Genomic DNA, 19087 nt, shown 5'->3' with positions numbered 1-19087 from the left:
TCTTCAAACTTCACCAAGCCAATGTTTAAAAAATGAATTAATTATAGGCTTTTTCTAAAAAATTGCGCCCAGTGTTTTCGACCAGCGATGACTTACTGTGATATTGACAGTTACTTATGTGTGGATCAAATGTATCTATATTCACTGCATGTGTGTGTATGCAATATAATACATTAGCATTCACACACAGCCACTCACACACCCCATCGCCATTTCGCATAAAAGACACCTCTCTGTTTATTTTTATCACTTCACTATTAGTTCCAAATTCATTCCACACAGCATAACACGTTCATGGTTGGCTAAGGTGGTAAATAAATGTTGTGATACAACAATCACCACCACCCCTCCGACACAGACAACGTCACCCTTGTAACATATCAATAAAGTAAATAATAATAAAGTTCCCTTTACTCATCCCCAAGCGGAAATTTCGTCTTAGGGTTTATCCAGAAGGAGGACTGAAATAACCCTGGTGTCAGCCACAGCACAGTGCCGCTAATTTGATGGGGAGATGGGGTTTGCTTACGGCCATATAACACAGTGGATATTCAAACTAGGTATCTTTCGGGTACGAAGCAAAGACCATAGTCCCGAGCCACACTGCCTTCCCCATCAAACGTTATGGCAATGTAAGGTTTTTTGCATATCCCGAGAAGTCTGAGAAAACCATGCTGACGTGTATGTCCAAATGAAAAAGCGACCATCATCATAATAGCAGAGACGCCAACTTTAAATTTGGCTCACAGGAGTTTCAGACACCACTCATAGGAATTTCAATGCCGAAAGAGGAATTTCCGCACGAAAGAAAAAGGAATTGGAATGGTATTGTGTTTACATATTGTATAGTTCTAAATAGATAACTGATTAGAATTATATTATGATACATAAACACATTATCAAATACAATCCCCAAGTTTCCTTATTTGAAATGAAGTAAAGCGCCAAAACCTAATGGTAGAGATTGCAGTACTGGTGGTAGTGAGGATGATGTGGTGTTGGTGGCTTTTAGTAATAATGGTAGTGATGATGAAGATGTGATAGTGGTTGTTGTTAGTGGTAGTGATGATATGGTGGTGGTGGTGGTGGTTGAAGAAGTAGTGGTAGTAATGATGTGGTGGTGGTGGTATAGTGGTTGTAGTAGTTGTGGTCGTGATGATAATGATGTGGTGGTGGTTGTAGTAGTAGTAGTAGTGGTAATGATGATGTGGTGGTGGTTGTAGTGGTAGTGATGATGTGGTGGTGGTTGTAGTAGTAGTAGTAGTGGTAATGATGATGTGGTGGTTGTAGTAGTAGTAGTAGTGGTAATGATGGTGTGGTGGTGGTTGTAGTGATAGTGATGATGTGGTGGTGGTGGTTGTAGTAGTACTAGTCGTGATGATGATGTCGTGCTGGTGGTTGTATTAGTAGTGGTAGTGATGATGATGTGGTGGTGGTGATTGTAATGGTGATGGTAGTTGTGGTAGTGGTAGTGATGATGATGATGTGGTGGTGGTGGTTGTAGTAGTAGTTGTGGTACTGATGATGATGTGGTGGTTGTAGTAGTAGTGGTAGTACTGATGATGTGGTGGTGGTTGCAGTAGTAGTGGTAGTGATGATGGTTGTAATACTAGTGGCAATGATGATGATATGATGTGGTAGTGGGAAAGGGGGGGTATTCTTGGAACAAATTGACCTCACCGGATTTTGACGGAAGTTGCCCTGGAATTTTTTGCTCCAGACCGGAGTTTTGGCATCACTGTAATAGTAATGGGATTAGTTGAGCAATTTGGCTCAAATAACAATTTGCAAAACATCTAGTACTTCATCGAGTTGTTTTGTTTTTTTTAAGAAAAGGAAAATGCAGTATTATTGATGATGGTCTGCAAGTTACAGCTCGCACTTAATTATAATTATGAGGAATGTTGTCATTGTCGATTTATCTGCTAAGAAAGCATGCTTTTGTTGATTTATCTGCTAAGAAAGCGTGTCACTGTCGAAAGTGTTCCTCTCCACTTTTTAAAAATTGTTAAATAGTTTTTATAAATGAATTTTTTGGTTGGTGAGAGTGAGACTTTGACTTTGGAGTGATTTGCCTTTTAATGAACTTACTTAATGATTAATTTCTCTTATTCTTACTGATTGCCAGTTTGAGTTTGACATTTTCAGTTCCAAAAATGTCAAAAACTTTCATTTTATTGATGCCATTCGGTATGAAAACAAAATGGAACTTGGCCATTAGCATGGTTGTTATCGTCACTTTTTACTGGCTGATTTTTAAAATTTTGGTTTTGGTTCAGAAATTACCACTGCCACTGGCTTTCACTGCCTACCTAATGTCAATGACAATGTGCCTAAAGGATTATTTTTATTTGGTATTTTGTATAAAATTTAGGGAAGCTTAAAGGCTCCGTCAATAACGGTTGGTGATTAATAACAGCATTGACAGACGGATCTGTGGATAATGATAGCCAAAGAAAAAGTTATCGCTAGACCGGTCTCTAGTCTAATCTCTATCAAATCAAAGTCAACAAAGTCAAAGAATTGAAGAAGTTAGAAGGCTCGATCATTTTTCACCCACTGACAAATCCGTTTCAGGCTGGAATTTCTTCATCTTGTCAGTCATTCTTTCTGATATGAAATACTCTTTCTATTATATAATTTTCCTTTCCAAAAATCGTCAAGAATGTCTCATGTCGAAGTCCGTTGTTTTATTCCTTGACTTGATGAATGCGGCAAAAAAACCGTTTCTTTTGACTTGATCGTTGTTTCTGTTTCTCTTTCTGCGAGGCTATTCACACAACTTTTCTGTGAACGAGAAGATTTTTGTTTTGATCTCACACAATCTCGGATTCATTTTGGGTGATTAATAAATAATTTGGTTTATATTTTTATATCATCATTTAAACATAATTTTTATTTTCAAAAGTTTGATAAATTTTACGCTTTTCACGGACTAAATATCAATGACAACAAAAAACATGTCCTATGTACACGCCCACCTCGGAAAACGATTGGATGAAATTCGTTTCGGAAGTAAGGACTAAGAATAGCTAGAAACGCATTACGGACGGGGACGACAAGACTCAAGACAAGGGTTGCCAGTTTGGCATTTTAAATGCCAGATTCCAAAAATCTGGCATTTTTGAAAACCGTTTGGCATTAGAAAAATCATTTGGCATTTGGCATTTTCATTTGGCATTTTCTTTTCTTGTATATTATACTTCAAATGACACCTTTTCTTAATTATTTCTAAACGCGTAAAAACAAACATCTTCACATTTCTTTTTCATTCTTAAAATCCAACCGTGGTGTAGTGGTTTAGCACTCCACTTAGTAGTCAGTAGGTAAATAATTACCCCAACAGGAAATTTAGTATAATTCAAAAAAAAAAAAAAAAAAAAAACAGAAAAGAAAACACGCAAGCCACCAGGATATGATAGTAAATTGTCTATCAAAAGTGAGTAGTTTTCTTAGTGGGGGTGGGAGTCAACAGACTTTGGCATCTTTTTGAGTGTTTTGGCATTTTTTGAGTCTTCCCCTGGCATTTTGTTGAAAAATAATCTGGCAACCCTGCTCAAGACAAGTCTTGAACTTGATATAGCGTTCGATGGTCTTTTCCTTATAGCATTGTCTTTTTGGATATTCAAAATGTCAAATGTAAATATATCATTTTCTACGTTTATACCTTATGTGACAGCCGATAATTACAGTTCATTTCTGTCCTTTTGTTTCAATACATTTGATGTTCGGCATCGTTATGTGCGATCCATTGATAATGATAGTGATATGTTGGCTGGGAAGTGAAAAATGAAAATTGGTTTTCACTTGTCGACGTGGATCATATATCTAATTAAACATATCAATTGAAGAAAACATCGTAACTAACTATACTTTGTCTCATTTTGTATGTTTCGAACGACATCAATACACTCTGTTGTCTGTACGCTGAATTCGAATCCCCGTGGTGAGCCAGGGGCCTCTGACCACAAACAACCGCAACCATTTGGTTTGAGTTTGAGTTATCCTCTGAGATTTTACTTTATTTTTATGGACCACTTAATCCAAATTATCATCTTTCTCATTTAACCCTCATTTTGAGTGATTCACCGTTGGACTATGTCAAGTAATTAGCCAGTTATCAGGTTATAGTTAGGTCCTTTTCTTAAACACACTGAATGGAATACTTGCGACCTACTTGCTTACTACAGTAGAACTCGGAAATAGCGAGTTCGACGGGTCCACTCCTGATTACTCGCTATTCCCGAGTTGCCAGGAAAGGTCACTCGGCCGTACAAAAATATGGAAAGACAATGTGTGTGTGTGTGTGTTTGTTTGTGCGTGTGTGCCGCGCGTGCGTGCAAATGACTGTGTGTGGATAAAGTGGGGTGAGGGTGGGGTTGAACGCGGCCTTCGTTAACTACGTAATGATGGCCACAGGTTGAAGTTGATCCGCCCCTTCCATTTCCATCAAGATTTCATGTATGTGTGTGTGCGAGTGTTTGTATGCACTAGGCATGTTTGATGAGGTAAGCAAGCGCATAACTCAATCACTGACACACTGAAATGATGGTTCCACGCTCCCCTCTCTCGCTGATCGAATGCGACTCGCTGACCGATGCTGCGAAGTGAGGCATGTTGACATGTTGGCTGCCAGTGCTTACCTTGCGCGTCGTCGCGTGTCACCACATTGGGTGAATAATTGACCCCCACACGCATACAAACACACACACCCAACCCCCACCCAAATTTGTTTCGCCTACTATGTACTCTAGACTAGGCTACTATGTAATATTACTCGTAACGAAAAATAAAAGAAAAGAAGCTAGGCTAAAAATATTTAAATCACCCTTGTCTGTTGTTTTGCTTTACTTCGTTCGAAGTCCTAGGCTGGGGCAGGAAATGCTCGTTATTTCCGAGTTGACCTCTTTTTCATACTAGCTACTTGCATGCTAATTTTATTGACTCAAATTAGAGGAAAAAAACGGGGATTTAGATTTTACTCGCTATTTCCGAGTACGTTACTTTCATGTTCTACTGTACTCACTGATCACTGCGTCCACTCCTCTCCAACAAATGAATTGTATGTTCCACAGTTTTATTTTGAAATGGTTTTACTCCCTCCCTAAATTTCAGACCTTTACTGAGAACACTGTGCCTTTTGCAGAGTGAGTTGAGACTAGGATCAACTATCAAGATTTGAATTGAGATGCGTTCATGTGAAAAGGGATTTGGAACAGAAATATGTAGTTAGATAGTTTAAATCAGGTGACAGACACAAAACAGCAGACTATTTCCCCACTCTTTCATAAGAATCCTAATAGAATAGCCTAGGGTTTAGATGTTTACTTGCAATGACACCGCCAGCATTTTATTTTGTTTTTGTGTTTTTATTTTTATTTATGGTTCGTTTATTTATTATTATTATCACCATCATTATTTTTTTTTATTTTAGTATCCTGGAAATACTGTTATCTTATTCCTATCAATCACCACCTCAATTCTCCCAATTTTGGGGGCTTATTTTATCCTACTCACTCCTACACTGGCAGTAGGACTGCTGCAATTTTAACTCACAGATGAAAATGTTTCACTGCGCTAATATTTTCATCCGGATCATTCATATTGGAAAGTATTGAATTTGGCTATTCTTTAGAATTCAATGCATTTTAAGGATTGAAAATGTGTATTTAAAAAAAAAAAAAAAATTGGGGGTGGGGGAGGTTGTTCAACTTGTTGATTTATTAAACTTTTACATTTTCAGGTGTCTAATGTGGAAAATTTATCACCTCAAGTCATTCGGCAGGTCTCAAAGGAGATTGGTATTTTAAGTAAATGTCCACCTGAGGGCATAAAAATTTTTATGAATGAGGAAGATGTGACAGATATCCAGGCAATGATCGAAGGGCCAGGTCAGTAGTTTTCTTGTGATGCTAGAATTTACAAGATTGATTTTTTTTCTTTTTTTCTTTTAAAATTATGATTAAGGTTATCGTGACCATGGTCCTACTTCTGCCTTTTAGCAACATCACCTTCACCTTGAAGACTTTTGGCATGTAAGGCACTTTGGTAATGTTTAATGGCGCCCAGGCCAACAGGCTCATTGTAAGATGAAACTCTTTTGGAACTTTATTTTTGCTCTCTATAATATTATTTGCTGGCCCAGATGGTTAATTTTGAACTTATTTTAAAGGGAAGGACTTCCAAAAAGGGCATTTTTTTTTAATCGATATTATAGGGAGGAGGAAATTTTTTTTTTTTTAATAAGGGGAAGGCCACCCTTAACAATACTAAAGATGCTATCACTTGATGAAACTTAACATTTGCCATTGCTTGCAAAACTGATGGGAACTGACTCAGCAAATTATTTTTGAAATTAGAAAAATCACACCACTTATAAAAATTAAACTTATCTTGAATAGTCATTTTTATTTTTATTGGACATTGCAACTAATTGAGAGTCCATAATGGCTAAAATATTTTAAGTAATATAATAAAAGTACTGTGAAACTACGGAAGTCCTCCCTTTTAAAGGAGATGAAACAAGCTTTCCAATGGTATTTTCATTATTAATCCCCGATGTTCGGGAGGCCTTCCATAGGGTCCTCAAGGTAAAGGGAAACAACCCAAGTATTAAATAAGGAATTGTCCTGATGAGGTGAATGAAGAGTGGGATTGATTATTCCTCTTTTTTACCCTTCTCTTCTCTCCTTCTTCCATCTCTCTCCACCTTATCTCTCCTCGTCACGCCATAAGTGACTGCTCAGATCTGAAAGTTCACGTGTTTGAAAGAGAAGCATAACATTAATTAGCTGAAAGAGAATACACGTAATTATATACAGTAAAAACAGATTAACCGAAAAGAAAGCAAAATGTCCTTTTTTCCTCTTTGTTTGTGATTAATCAACTATTGGCAAACTGACAGCCACTATGATCAAGCTATCATTAAACCGAAAAGAAATAACAGAGGAAGAAAATTGTTGATGACCAAACAAAATTCCCATTTCATCGTTTAACTCTTACAAATAGCTGTTAACTAATTCGTTCAATTGCATACCCATTCACCACCCCTCACCACATAACAAACTAGAGACTAGGCACTTGCCAGTCACAAAGCCTCTCCACTTCGCCACGAACCCCCCTCCCCCTCCCACACTACTACACAATTCCTTATTTGTCTCCGTCTGCCTCTCTACTCCCTACTCACCCCTCTCCTAACCATTACTCAATACACTGTATACACCCTCTCCACTTCGACCCTACCACCACCACTCCATAATGCTCTAATCGTCTCTGACCATCTCCCTATTTCCCTCTCCCAACCAATCTCTACTACACTACTTTACCAGAATCACACAGAGAGTGAGCTGAAGTTGAAGAATTTGATTTGATGTATTGTGTGTAATGATGGGATGAAATAATAGCAGGTTCTTAGTCTAAGTGTCTTTATTTGAAGGGTGTCTACTTTGGGAGGCCATCATCTTGTTGCTTCACTCTATTTTGAGTCTTTGACGCATCAACAGTGCTCAGATTTCTCTCATTATCATCAAGTACTTTATTTCTAGTATGTACTACCACTAACTGCGAAGCTTCTGTTTTTTTTTTTTTGTTTTTTTTTTGTCTGTTTTTATTGAGTATTTTGTAATTTTATTTTCTTGTAATTTTTAAAAATAAGCTACTGACATCCATTCCATGTTACCGTATTTTATAATAAATTTATTGCTGGTAAATAAAAATACACAATCCGAACAAATCAACCAAATGTAAATAGATGAAGAAAAGAAAAAAGAATGTACAATTTTTTTTTCTTTTTAAACAAACAAAAACGGAAAGAAAAAAGAAACTAACCCATGGCATACCATGAGACAAGGGAGACAACCTAATGTATCAAATATGATTTTGAGTTAGGACAAGTTGTCTCCCTTGACTGAGGATATTTCAATAAGTGTATTACATGGCTGTAATATCGATAAAACGCACGCAAGATGCTTTTTAGGACTTTTTCCTGGTAGGAAACTATGATTTATTTTTATAGTTTATAAGAAAATTATTATAATTTGAAATAAAGTTAATAAATATTGGATATAATTTAATTAATGAGAACTGTTGACACTGCTTTACGTCACGTTTACAAGTATTTCATAACTGGTCATAAGGAATGCAATTCGTTTTATTGTTATCATTTCATTACTTCCTGTCCTATTCAAAATACAACCCTTGGACCTTGGATTAAGCTGAATAGAAAAAGGGAAAAAATCACTAATCCTAACTGCTAACCCTGACCGAAGAAAAAAGAATAACTTGGGACCTAAGACTAACCCATTCGTGCAAGATTGTGGGATTTTAAAAAATAGATTTTAACGTTTTTTGGACATCTAGATTATCCCGACATAATATTGTTTTGAAGCAGTGGGTCACATGTCATCAGGCTTTTTGGATTTGTTGGAAATTAATTTCAGGCTTTTTGGGCTTAATCTAACATAGTAAAAATATACCCCAAGAACTTGGACTAACCCTAATAAAAAAAAATTTTTTTTAATCACCAACCCTATCGAAGGATTTAGAACTTATTATTTCTCATAGAAAACAATCTTTAACCCTATTTACTAACCCTAATATAAAAGAAAAATACTTTGGACCACGGAATAAACATAATAAACCACTAGGACTAACCCTTAAACTAACTCTAACATAAATAATTCAAAAAAAAAAAAAGTTTTCTCATACCATGAGCAGTACATTTAGTCAGCTTCTCAGACTCAGCAAAATCAGTACAGTTTTGTTTTTTTTTCTGCACCCAGTACTCGATACTGTTCTGCACTGGTCAGTAGTTCCCTTCAACTTAAACAATGCCTGCGGCGGACCAAAACAATGGTCATAATAGCAAATTTTAAACTTTCATAAAAAATCAAGAGTTTTTTTTTCTACAGCTTATTACAATGCTACCAGAAATTGACATATTGAAGAAATAAACAGAACAAAAAATTCAGGTTAAATTAATCATATAAAGTGAAGCCACCCCGGTTTTCTTTCTCAGAAGCCAAATGTATAAATATTTACAATTTGTCAGTTTTGAAAATTTAAAATCACTTTTAAAATTATGGATGCATTTTGATTAGGCACTGTGATAGTATTATCATATATTTTGATGGGCTCTTTTTTTTTCTTTCCAACTCCTTTAACAGCTGGTACACCTTATGCTGGTGGGTTCTTCCGAATGAAGCTCGTCTTAGGTAATAACTTCCCTACAGAACCACCAAAAGCCTTCTTCCTCACAAAGATTTTCCACCCAAATGTAGCTAGCAGTGGAGAAATTTGTGTCAACACACTGAAAAAAGACTGGAAAGCAGAGTTGGGAATAAAACATATATTATTGGTAAATACTTGGCATTTCTATCATTTTTACTGTTAATCTTATTTTCTTCTACATTATATTATTATTATTATTATTATTATTATTATTATTATTATTATTATTATTATTATTATTATTGCGTCGTCTCTTTCCACTTGTTTTGTGTTGCTGTTGGTTAGGGGCCCTTTGTAAAGCGCTTCGAACATATTTAGTGGATATTGCGCTATATAAAAAATAAGCTCAAAGATTATTATTATTATTATTATTGGAGCTGTATTTATTATTGGTCATGTGATGCATTGCATAGTGTGACATGGCAGTCGTGAGATTATTGATGCCTTTATATTACATGTTTAGAACTGCAAATACGTGTCAAAAGCTTTTTCAAATAATGTCTAAGTGGATTTTATACAAAAATGCGTAATACAAAGTAAATTAAGTGCTTTTATAATCTGTGTTGATGTAAGGTGCTATTGATATTAAAAGTATACTTATTATTATTATCATTATTGCCACAATATTAGTCCTTCTGGGCCCAAAGGGCATTGGACTCAGAGTTTATCTGCAGTGTTAAACATATAGTAGCAATTGCTTGTTACCATTTGGATAGGATGGAGGCAACATCAACAACAAAAAAAGAATGTTGTTAAGGTCTTTTGACCTCATGTTATGTGTTCACTCACTCTTGCTGTGTTTTCTATCTTTCATCCTGATTTTTCCATTTAAATTTGGAGAAAAAATATTGCTTTATATTGTTCATTAATAAAAACAAAAACTGTTATAACATTAAATTAATGGCTGCACGATTATAGAGGATCAAATCTGAAATTTCAGGTTTGTCATCATAGTCTGAAAAAAAGTTTAGTGGTTTTTGTGATTTTTACCTTGTGCCCTTGGTCATTTTTATTCCAGACTGTTAAATGTCTGCTCATCGTACCTAATCCAGAGTCAGCGCTTAATGCAGAAGCCGGAAAATTATTATTAGAACAGTATGAGGATTATTCAAAAAGAGCAAAGATGTTCACAGAAATCCATGCAAAACCTCTGAAGTAAGTACATAATTTAAAGGTTCTTTTGTTTTGTATTATAAGTCAAATCAAATAATTTTTTTTCATTCTTTTTTGTAATCAGACAAAATTGCATTGGTGTGGTATAGAATATGAGATTAACGATTTCGTATATGTGCAAGTCTGAAAATTAGGGTAATTGAATTGGAATATAAAAAGAATACAGTGCAGCACAAAAATCTTGAAAATGTTTCAATTCCCCTTTTTAATCCTATTTTCATAGGCAACATGAAATTATTGAACACTTTCAAAAGCTAACACCGAAGTCTTGAGCAAACTGAATATTTGCTTTCGAATAAATTATTTTGTCTTGTGTTTGTATTAAATGGAAACAGAATCTGCCATCGCTCTCCATGTGACATTGTGTTAGTCAATCCCAATCTCAAAACAAAGGCTATCGCTCAGTCCCTCCTTACAACTATAATTGTCTACCTGTTGTCTAGACTATGCCTAGCTCCTTCATCTCCCATCTTATGGTCACAGATGACCTCACAAACCCATAATGCAAAGTCCCGCCCTCTTTTGTCTCTAATACCGTGGTGACATACTGCTGTAGCATTAAACTCCGCCCACTCTTGATTCTTCAACCTGCCATGATTTCATCCATGATGAAATTTAATCATGAGGTTTTGTTGGGTTTTAAAAATTTGCCCCTTTTTGAGGTTTAAAATTTGTTGCAATTAACCAGCGATTTTTATATAGAATTAATTCCGTTTCATGGGAATTGTTGCGATTTTCCAGAGTAGACTGTACTATTAATACTACTACTACTACTACTGCTATTTCTTCTATTTCTTCTATTACTACTACTTCTCGTATTACATTTTTATTATGTCTTTTATCTTCCATTACTTTCTAGAAAGTTCCCGTCTCTCTCATACACTGACTTGGCCTTGTCATCCCTATCACACCCCAGGGACTCCCTACCCACTAACCCACACCACGCCATTTCATTCACACTCCAACCACCACAATACAAGTTATACTGCATTTTATTTTATTTGTTTTCCACATTCTTTTGTTTATTATTGTGCTGATGAATGGTTTGTACCCGAAACGTCCATTGTCTGTATTGTCCCTATCCGAAGCCTCTCCATTATTAATCTTTCGTTAGAATTTTCACAATCCCAGGCTTCAGGCAGCCCCCACCGCTCTCTACAAATACCAATAGGAGACTAGGGAGGCAGTGATAGCCTGAGTGAGCTTGTCTTACAAAGTTTGGATCTTGTACTTATATGCAGAAATTCCTGTTGAATTTCTTCTGAGTGGTGTCTGAAATTCTTGTGAGACAAATTTTCGTTGGCATCTCTAGATCACTTTGAAAATTGAATGATGAATGTCTTGTATGATAAATTTCACATACTGCAAAGGAATAATATTGACTTAAATGCCCCAGATTGATTGAATTTTGCATTATATTTCAAAAATTTTCAGGGGAGCATGTTCTCTCTCCCAATGAGTTCCCACCCTTTAACCTCTTGAGTGCTTGGCCATGGGCACTGAAGATAAGTAAACTGTCTCTATAACCCATGTCTTGCATGCACATTCCTGCAGTTATCAATGGCAAAAATGAATGCAGTTGCTTCCCTTGGTATAAACGAACATTCACATTTTAGTTGAAACTGAAGCGAGTTATTTTGATCAAATTTCTGTTGTTTTATGTCAATAGTTTGATTGTTGTTCCATTGTGAAGGTAAATTATTTTCATCATTTCCAGAAGCCTACGCTAGTGGATAAAGCAAGCATTATATATGGCTTTTGAAGTTGTTTTTGAAATACATAGGGACTCAAGACAGTGATGATGGAGACTTTGATAAAGGCAATATACTTTTAATGTTCTCAGATATTAATTTTACTTTCACAGAGCTGCCTAGTTGAACATTTCAAAAATTCTTAATTTAAGGAGATCAAAATAGAAGTCGCAAGAGTTAACTTTATAGATCAACAATTTACTCTCAACGGGTTAAAATAACTTTTCGAAATCCTTAGAATTATGCACTCTGGCATAAACTTTCATTTTCAATAAGTTTTAATGACTTGGAGATGCTCATGAACCTCTGAAATTGGACCCAAAATTTCGTAATTCTACAAATTTTTTGTAGTAGTAGGCAGGTCTGCTGACACTAATTGTTATGAATATTGTGTTAATTAAAAATACAGTTAAATCAGCATCTACGATTGGAAGGTATTCAATTAGAAAATTAAATGCTTATAAAGAGGAAACATTACATTTGATTATTTTCCTTTATTAATTTGTGAAATATAAAGTCGATCCCTTTAAAATTTTGATCTGATTCTGATTTATTTTTTTCACGCAAGCCTTTACAACAGTTTAGGCAAGAATAAGTACTTCATTTTAAGGTGTGTTTATCTAGTCAAAGTAAATAGGAACTCCAGTATTTATAGGTTCAATTTACTACTTAAAGTTAAAGACCATTATATAATGCATCAAAGATAATACATATGCATCAATCTCCTACATTTCAGCCAATCTCCCTAATTTTTATCACAAAAAATTTCCCCTCATCTTCCAGGGTGCATTTTTTTTTCTAAATTAGTTAATTTATTTTGCAATTGTGCTTGTGTATTTATCCGTATCAAAGTTTAGGCAGTTGGCTGGGTGGGGTTCCTGACCTCCCATAGTGGGCAGGGGGGTACATACTGTGTCTTCTATCCCCTTATATCTGTTTTCCAGCATGCTTTCTGTCTTTGTCTTGGAATGAGATTACTTGGTTTTGTCCTGGTTTTGGCTGAGAGGGAAACAGTCGAATGTATAGTTAGTTTTGGGAGATGATATTTTTTTCATTGTAAATCCAGCATGCTTTCTGTCTTTGTCTTGGAATGAGATTACTTGGTTTTGTCCTGGTCCTGGCTGAGAGGGAATCAGTCGAATGTATAGTTAGTTTTGGGAGATATTTTTTTCATTGTAAATCATCTCTCTGTTATGCACTGTATTATGCTTTCTTTATATTATACAGTAAAATTACTTTAAACCGAAAGAAGCTAAACCGAGAAATACCTTAAACCGCAAAGAATTTAATAAATTGTACTAGTTTCTTCATTATCTTTGTACTAATTCTCACGATGAACCGAAATACGTCTAAGAAGGACTTTCTTTAAACCGAAACAACTTAAGAGCACCTTCCCTTTTTCTCTCTATTTTTCTTCAAAAGTCGGGAAGGTGGCCCCACATAATAATGCTCGGCGATATTAAAACAAAGAGCGTAAGTATAAGATGAGGGTGATGGGTGGGGTGGGGGGTAGGCAAACACTTCAATCACTGCACTTGGGTTTGGCCAGCACCACGATCGCAGACTGGAAAAGGAAGACAACGGGTGACTGGCAGGCGAAAAATGAGGAAAGAGGGGGAGTTGGGGTGTAGAATCACGCAAGTGAGATGTTCTCGCTCGTGTGTTGATGCTTTGGAACTGACTGGATTTTCAACACGACAATAAGGAGGGGGGAGGTAGACAACTTACCATTTACATGCCATTTCATTTCCACTTTGATTGAATGTTTGTGTGAGAGAGAGGGGAAGGGGGGGGGGGGGGGGGGGGTTCTAATGTAATTAGGCCTTTGAACCTAATGGCTTTTCAACAAAAGAGAGATGTGTAGTAGACAGCTTAGCATTGACACGCCTTTTCATATCCATTTCACTTCACCTCTGAGTAGCTGCGCGTCATTCATTATCAATTATTGCACAAGAACTTTCAATCTTATTTTAGCTTTACATTTTACAAAAAGATGTCTAAAAGAAAGCACTGTGCTTACACGTTGGATTTTAAAATCAAAATACTATGTGAAGTTGATCGAGACTGAGATATGTAAAAAAACACGGCATCCCGAACTCAACTCTTTCAACAATTTTGAATGAAAAACGAAAACCCCCAAAAATATTTTTAAAACACACCAAAAAATAAATAAAATAATAAAATTAAAAATAATAATTTTTAAAATGGTGACGAAGACGGCATTTATTCAACAACTACATTTAAGGGGAAACCCATGATACGATTAAATGAGCAAATTTCTTAAATAGTTACTACTCTTGAAAAACATCGCAAAACGGGAACTTGCTTTAAACCGAAATGGTTTAGAAGGTCCCCAAAATTTCGGTTTAAAGTAATTCTACTGTATATGATTTGTAAAACATTTGAGTGTGTTCCTCTTAGCGGGGACCTGTGCTTGTGTCTGGATGAGACTTTTAGTGATCTCAAACTAAGTACTTTGATAGAGTGCTTTTGGAATCTACACCTGTTTCTTATTTGAACCAATTCCCTTTTGTCTTCCCTTTTCTTGGATGATTTATTGTAATTCTAGAACTTTTTACCATCCCATTTTCTTCCTTTTTACTGGTGCTGATATGACCTTAATGTGTTGCAAGCGCCGTAAAAACATAAAAACATTAGGCAGTTGGATTCTTTCTTTATTTTGTCTGTTCTGAAGTTTTAATCTCATTGTGGAAAGGGTTGATTCAAATGTGCTGGAAATTAACACGATTGTTTAGCAACATTTGAAATTGTCTGTCATCTTAAACTTGTTAGGCTGACTTATGTATTTTACATTTTGATGAAAATCTCAATGATGATTTCCAAATGAATGTGCTGATGCATTTTGTAGGTATTCAGACGACTTAATGCCACATTTGGTTCTTAAATTGCTAGGTAGGATTGTTCTTCTAAAGGTAGGATTTTTCAGTCCCGAGATTTTGCTGAACACTGAAATTTGTATTTGATATAAAAGGTTGATTGAATAAACGACGTGGACCGTGTAATTTTATTATTTTTGTTCACTCTTATGAGAAAGACTGCATGCCATTACAGTTTAACTTAAGATTTTTCAGGTGAAATTATATTTGTTTAGTCTCCCCTGAATATTTTATAAAAATTATCACTTCATAGCCAAATTAAAAAAACAAAAAAAGTAACATGGACTCATACTATACATTTCTATACAAGTGTGCTGAATATCGATTTGCTAGCACCAATAATAACAAAGACGTGAAACTTTTATTTAGGCAGCCCTTAATCACAAATTTGCTCCTCAGCAGCTGGGATAAAAAGTGTCGCACTCTAGAGGTTAAAAAGAAATTGGAAATTGATAATAGTAATGCTATCTTATTTAAAATAAAATAGTTGGCATGGTATTGTTTCTTTTCGGAGTACCACAGCTCAGTTGGTAGAGCATTCTCTTCACAAGTAAAAGGACGGGTATTGACCTTGGCCGCAGTTTTGTTTCTCGTTTTAGGTTTTGTGTTTTTTTTTTGGGGGGGGGGGGGGAACCCAACAGTGTATTGGGTCTATTTGATCAGGTGGAAAATACTATGCAATGTCCAAGGGATAGCAAGCAATAGCTACCATCTGTTTAATTAACGCCACAGAGACTGGATAAAATTTGGCTAATGGGTCATTGCTGTTAGGGAACACTTGGTTGAGCATGACCTCAGATGTATTTAAATGCCGTGGAAGGTAAGGTACAGAAAATAATGAGTTGATTTCAAGAATGAAACAAATAAGTTGTAGACCACTTTATTTTTTAAAATTTTAATTTGTTTGTTTTTTTATATTCTTTTCACAGAGAATCGGAGGAAAACTGTTCATATGAGGATAAATCAAATGATGGTCCTTTAGCAAAGAAACATGCTGGTGATAAAAAACTTTTAGAGAAAAAGAAAAGGGACAAGAAAAAGACATTGAAGCGGTTGTGACCCTTTTTAAAAATAAAACATTCAACATATTAATATATTTACATCTATCACCTCAAACTCAGAATTCATCATCATAAACCACATCATAAAATTATTTTAATTTCTATGTCAGGTACGTGTGTAAGTATAATTGAATGAAAGTGTTTCAAGTTAGTTTGCCTGTGCTGTATGGATGTATGTGAACATTGATGTCTGTTGGTCATTGAGATCAGAAAAGTGTGATCATTATTTATTACTGCAGATCAGATAGCTCTTGATTTGGCCTGTCATCTAAATTATTGTTTTTCACGTCTTATGTGCTGTCAAAAGCATTACAAATCACGTTTTACCTGTTTAATTGAAATGTTTGTGTAACGATTTTAAATGAGTGGACACACGATACGGGATGGTTTGGGTTTTGTGATTTGTTTTTTACTATCTGTCCACATTGCTTTGAATCTCAAAAGATGCTGATGAATGTGAAAAGGGTCATATGTAAAAGGGTGTGAAGATTTTTTTTTTTTTTTTTCTGTCTCCCTCCCTCCTTCCCTCTCCTATTTTCAGAGTTATTTAATGATTGATTTTTAAGGTTCGTATGATCAAAGAAACAGTTATACATCAGGGGTGTTTAGCTCCAAAATTAATTCCAATGGAATTTGTGGCTGCAATGATTGTATATTGATTTCTTTTAAGCCATTTGTCATGAGCATTATATTTTATTTTAAGTACAAGGAGGAATTTTTAAACAGGTTTCAAAGGGTGCTAATACCATAAATACATACTTTTCTTCCTTTTTTTTTGTTTGTTTTTTTTTTGTTTAATCACTGTCGGGCTCGGATCTTATTAATCCGGTGATCTATATCATTTTAAAAACAAAAGAAGAATTCTATGAACATCTAGCATCATTAAAAAAATTATGTGTCTTTAGTAAATTCAATTTCATGTGCTGTTTTGTCTGTTACTCATTGTTTTTATCTTGCATTAGCATCACATGGAACCTGTGCAAAATGTGTTTTCAATCTAAGGGTAGTCGATGAATGGATAAGCCGTTGACTTTTATTTATCTTTTGAAGATGTCATTGTTAAAGGTTCAAAGTTTTTGTCATCGCAACTTTTGATACCATTCCACTATTGAGCAATGAAGAATGTATTAACAGTGTCATTCTCTGTGTTACTGGTAAAGAATGAAATTTATTTATTTTTAGCTAATAATGTTCAGAATGCCTTCCTGGTAATCAATCCTCTACTTTGTGTGCAGTATAAATAGCACAATTTTACTACCATGACTGATATTGCTTTGCATCAAGTACGTGTGCAGTGATATTTTTTCTCTCCTGTAAAATTTTGTCAAAACCAGTTACATAGATAATGACATTGTCAATATATATTGATGATGGTGATGTGGTCTTATTGTGTGACTGATGTTTTAATTTCTTTTCACACAAAAAAAACTCATTCTTTCCAAGATTTGATCATCAGAATTGGTAAATTTAAAAAAATTGTACAGTTTATGACTTTTTATATGAATGAAAAACATTCTGATGGGATTTATCTTTAATAGCAAAACTTTGACTTTAAACATTTCCATTTAATGTGGTTAGAAATTACCCTGTTGCTTAAAGTTAAAGTAAGTTTTAAAGTGAAAAGAAAGTCAACATTCATAAAACAAAAAGTATAAAAACTTACAATATGGCTTGAAGCCATCAATAGTTCATAGCCCTGCTGTCAATGTTTTATGCAATATTCTCTGTAATTCAAAAGTACGAGCGTTTACACAGGTTCCAAATTCATGTCATAAATGAATGACTTGTCACACTGTGACCTGAGTATTCAGTTCTATATTCTAAATTTGTTGTTAATCAATGACAATGATGCTGAAACTGAAATTGCCTAGAAAAAATAATTATACATTTTCCCATTAATTTATGAATTTATTTATTTTAATTTATTGATCCTCTCAAAACTGATTGGAGATATTCACTGGTAACTGTGGTTGAATGATGCATGTAGCAGGCAGCTCCGTTCTTCACGTTTATTATGTCAATAAAATGTGTAAGAATATTGCATATGTTTTGATTTAATATTTTAACCTAACAGTTTCTGGACGGTGTTCCTGGCCTCCCATAGGGATGCACTTACTGTATCTTCTATCCTTCTCTGTTTTTCAACATGCTTTTTGTCTTGGAATGAGATTACTTGGTTTTGTCCTGACCCTTGCTGAGAGGGACAGATAGTTTCGGGAGAATATATTTTTCTCTTGTAAATCATCTCTCTGGTTATGCATTGTATTATATTGCTTTACAAAAATTATTTGTAAACATTTGTGTTCCTCTTAGTGGGGACCTGTACTTGTGTCAGGATGAGACATTTAGGTGATCTCAAACTTACATACATTGATTGATAATGTTAGTGTGATCTTTGAATCTACATCTGTTCCCTATTTTAACTAATTCCCATATGTTTTCATTTTTCTTGGGTACTTTAATTGTAATTTTAGAACTTTTTACCATCCCAGTTTCTTCCTTTTTACTGGCGCTGATATGATCTAAATTTGTTGCAAGCGCTGTAAAGTCTTTTTTTAACAACTAGTAAAAAGCCCGCAATTTCGCGGGGAAAACTATTTTCATTCGATATTATACTTTTCCCACCATCATTTCATGAGGGCAGATTGGTAAACAACGTTGTCTGTGTAACTTGGTACATCCTCTGTTGATTTTTCTGTGTGGCCCAACATGAAGTGTAAGCCACTAAAGCCTCTGACCCGTGACACAGCAACATACAGTTGTCCGTGTGTGAAAACAGGTTGTGCTGGGTGGGGTTCCTACCTCCCATAGTGGGCAGGGAGGTACTTATTCTGTCTTCTATCCCCCTATATCTGTTTTCCAACTTGCATTCTGTCTTTGTCTTTGAATGAGATTGCTTGGTTTTGTCCTGGCACTGGTCGGGGTCCTGGCTGGGAGGGAAACAGTCGAATGCATAGTTATTGTTTTGGGAGGTGAT

At 35.2% G+C, this 19087-nt stretch overlaps 2 protein-coding genes across 6 annotated transcripts in view; one reads left to right on the top strand and one right to left on the bottom strand.

The window, feature by feature from the left end:
* LOC144973305 (ADP-ribosylation factor-like protein 6-interacting protein 1) overlaps nucleotides 1–2795 on the bottom strand; it is a 13863-nt gene extending 11068 nt beyond the window's left edge. The window contains exon 1 of one of the 2 annotated variants that reach the window (XM_078915578.1): nucleotides 2561–2795. In XM_078915578.1, the coding sequence (XP_078771704.1) occupies nucleotides 2561–2605 (45 nt within the window). In that variant the 5' untranslated portion in view covers nucleotides 2606–2795. The remainder of the gene's footprint in view (nucleotides 1–2560) is intronic. The other variant, XM_078915579.1, reaches the window with a different exon arrangement.
* Nucleotides 2796–3024: 229 nt separating this feature from the next.
* On the top strand, nucleotides 3025–18148 carry LOC144973306 (ubiquitin-conjugating enzyme E2 S-like). 4 transcript variants are annotated; one of them, XR_013645522.1, is made up of 7 exons: nucleotides 3049–3076; nucleotides 3567–3639; nucleotides 5744–5891; nucleotides 9165–9355; nucleotides 10247–10383; nucleotides 12119–12220; nucleotides 15979–18148. XR_013645522.1 is itself a non-coding variant. In XM_078915580.1 (6 exons), the coding sequence occupies exons 2-6, from the start codon at nucleotides 3631–3633 to the stop codon at nucleotides 16106–16108; spliced, it is 615 nt and encodes a 204-aa protein (XP_078771706.1). In that variant the 5' UTR covers nucleotides 3025–3075; nucleotides 3567–3630; the 3' UTR covers nucleotides 16109–18148. The 4 variants fall into 4 exon arrangements, 2 of the variants coding, with proteins under 2 accessions (XP_078771706.1, XP_078771707.1); XM_078915580.1 differs by lacking the exon at nucleotides 12119–12220 and having other exon boundaries at nucleotides 3025–3075; XR_013645521.1 differs by lacking the exon at nucleotides 3049–3076 and having other exon boundaries at nucleotides 3558–3639.
* The last annotated feature ends 939 nt before the right edge of the window (nucleotides 18149–19087 follow it).

The sequence above is a fragment of the Berghia stephanieae genome, chromosome 5, assembly GCF_034508935.2.
Source record: "Berghia stephanieae isolate SIO BIC M18660-M18661 chromosome 5, UCSD_Bste_1.3, whole genome shotgun sequence".
Taxonomy (NCBI): Eukaryota; Metazoa; Mollusca; class Gastropoda; order Nudibranchia; family Aeolidiidae; genus Berghia; species Berghia stephanieae.
This window is presented reverse-complemented; position numbering and strand designations above follow the sequence as displayed.

Coding starts and splice junctions, on each gene's coding strand:
- LOC144973306 (XM_078915580.1), top strand. Junction 5,892..9,164: donor GGCAATGATCGAAGGGCCAG/GTCAGTAGTTTT, acceptor CTCCTTTAACAG/CTGGTACACCTTATGCTGGT. Junction 9,356..10,246: donor GAATAAAACATATATTATTG/GTAAATACTTGG, acceptor TTTTTATTCCAG/ACTGTTAAATGTCTGCTCAT.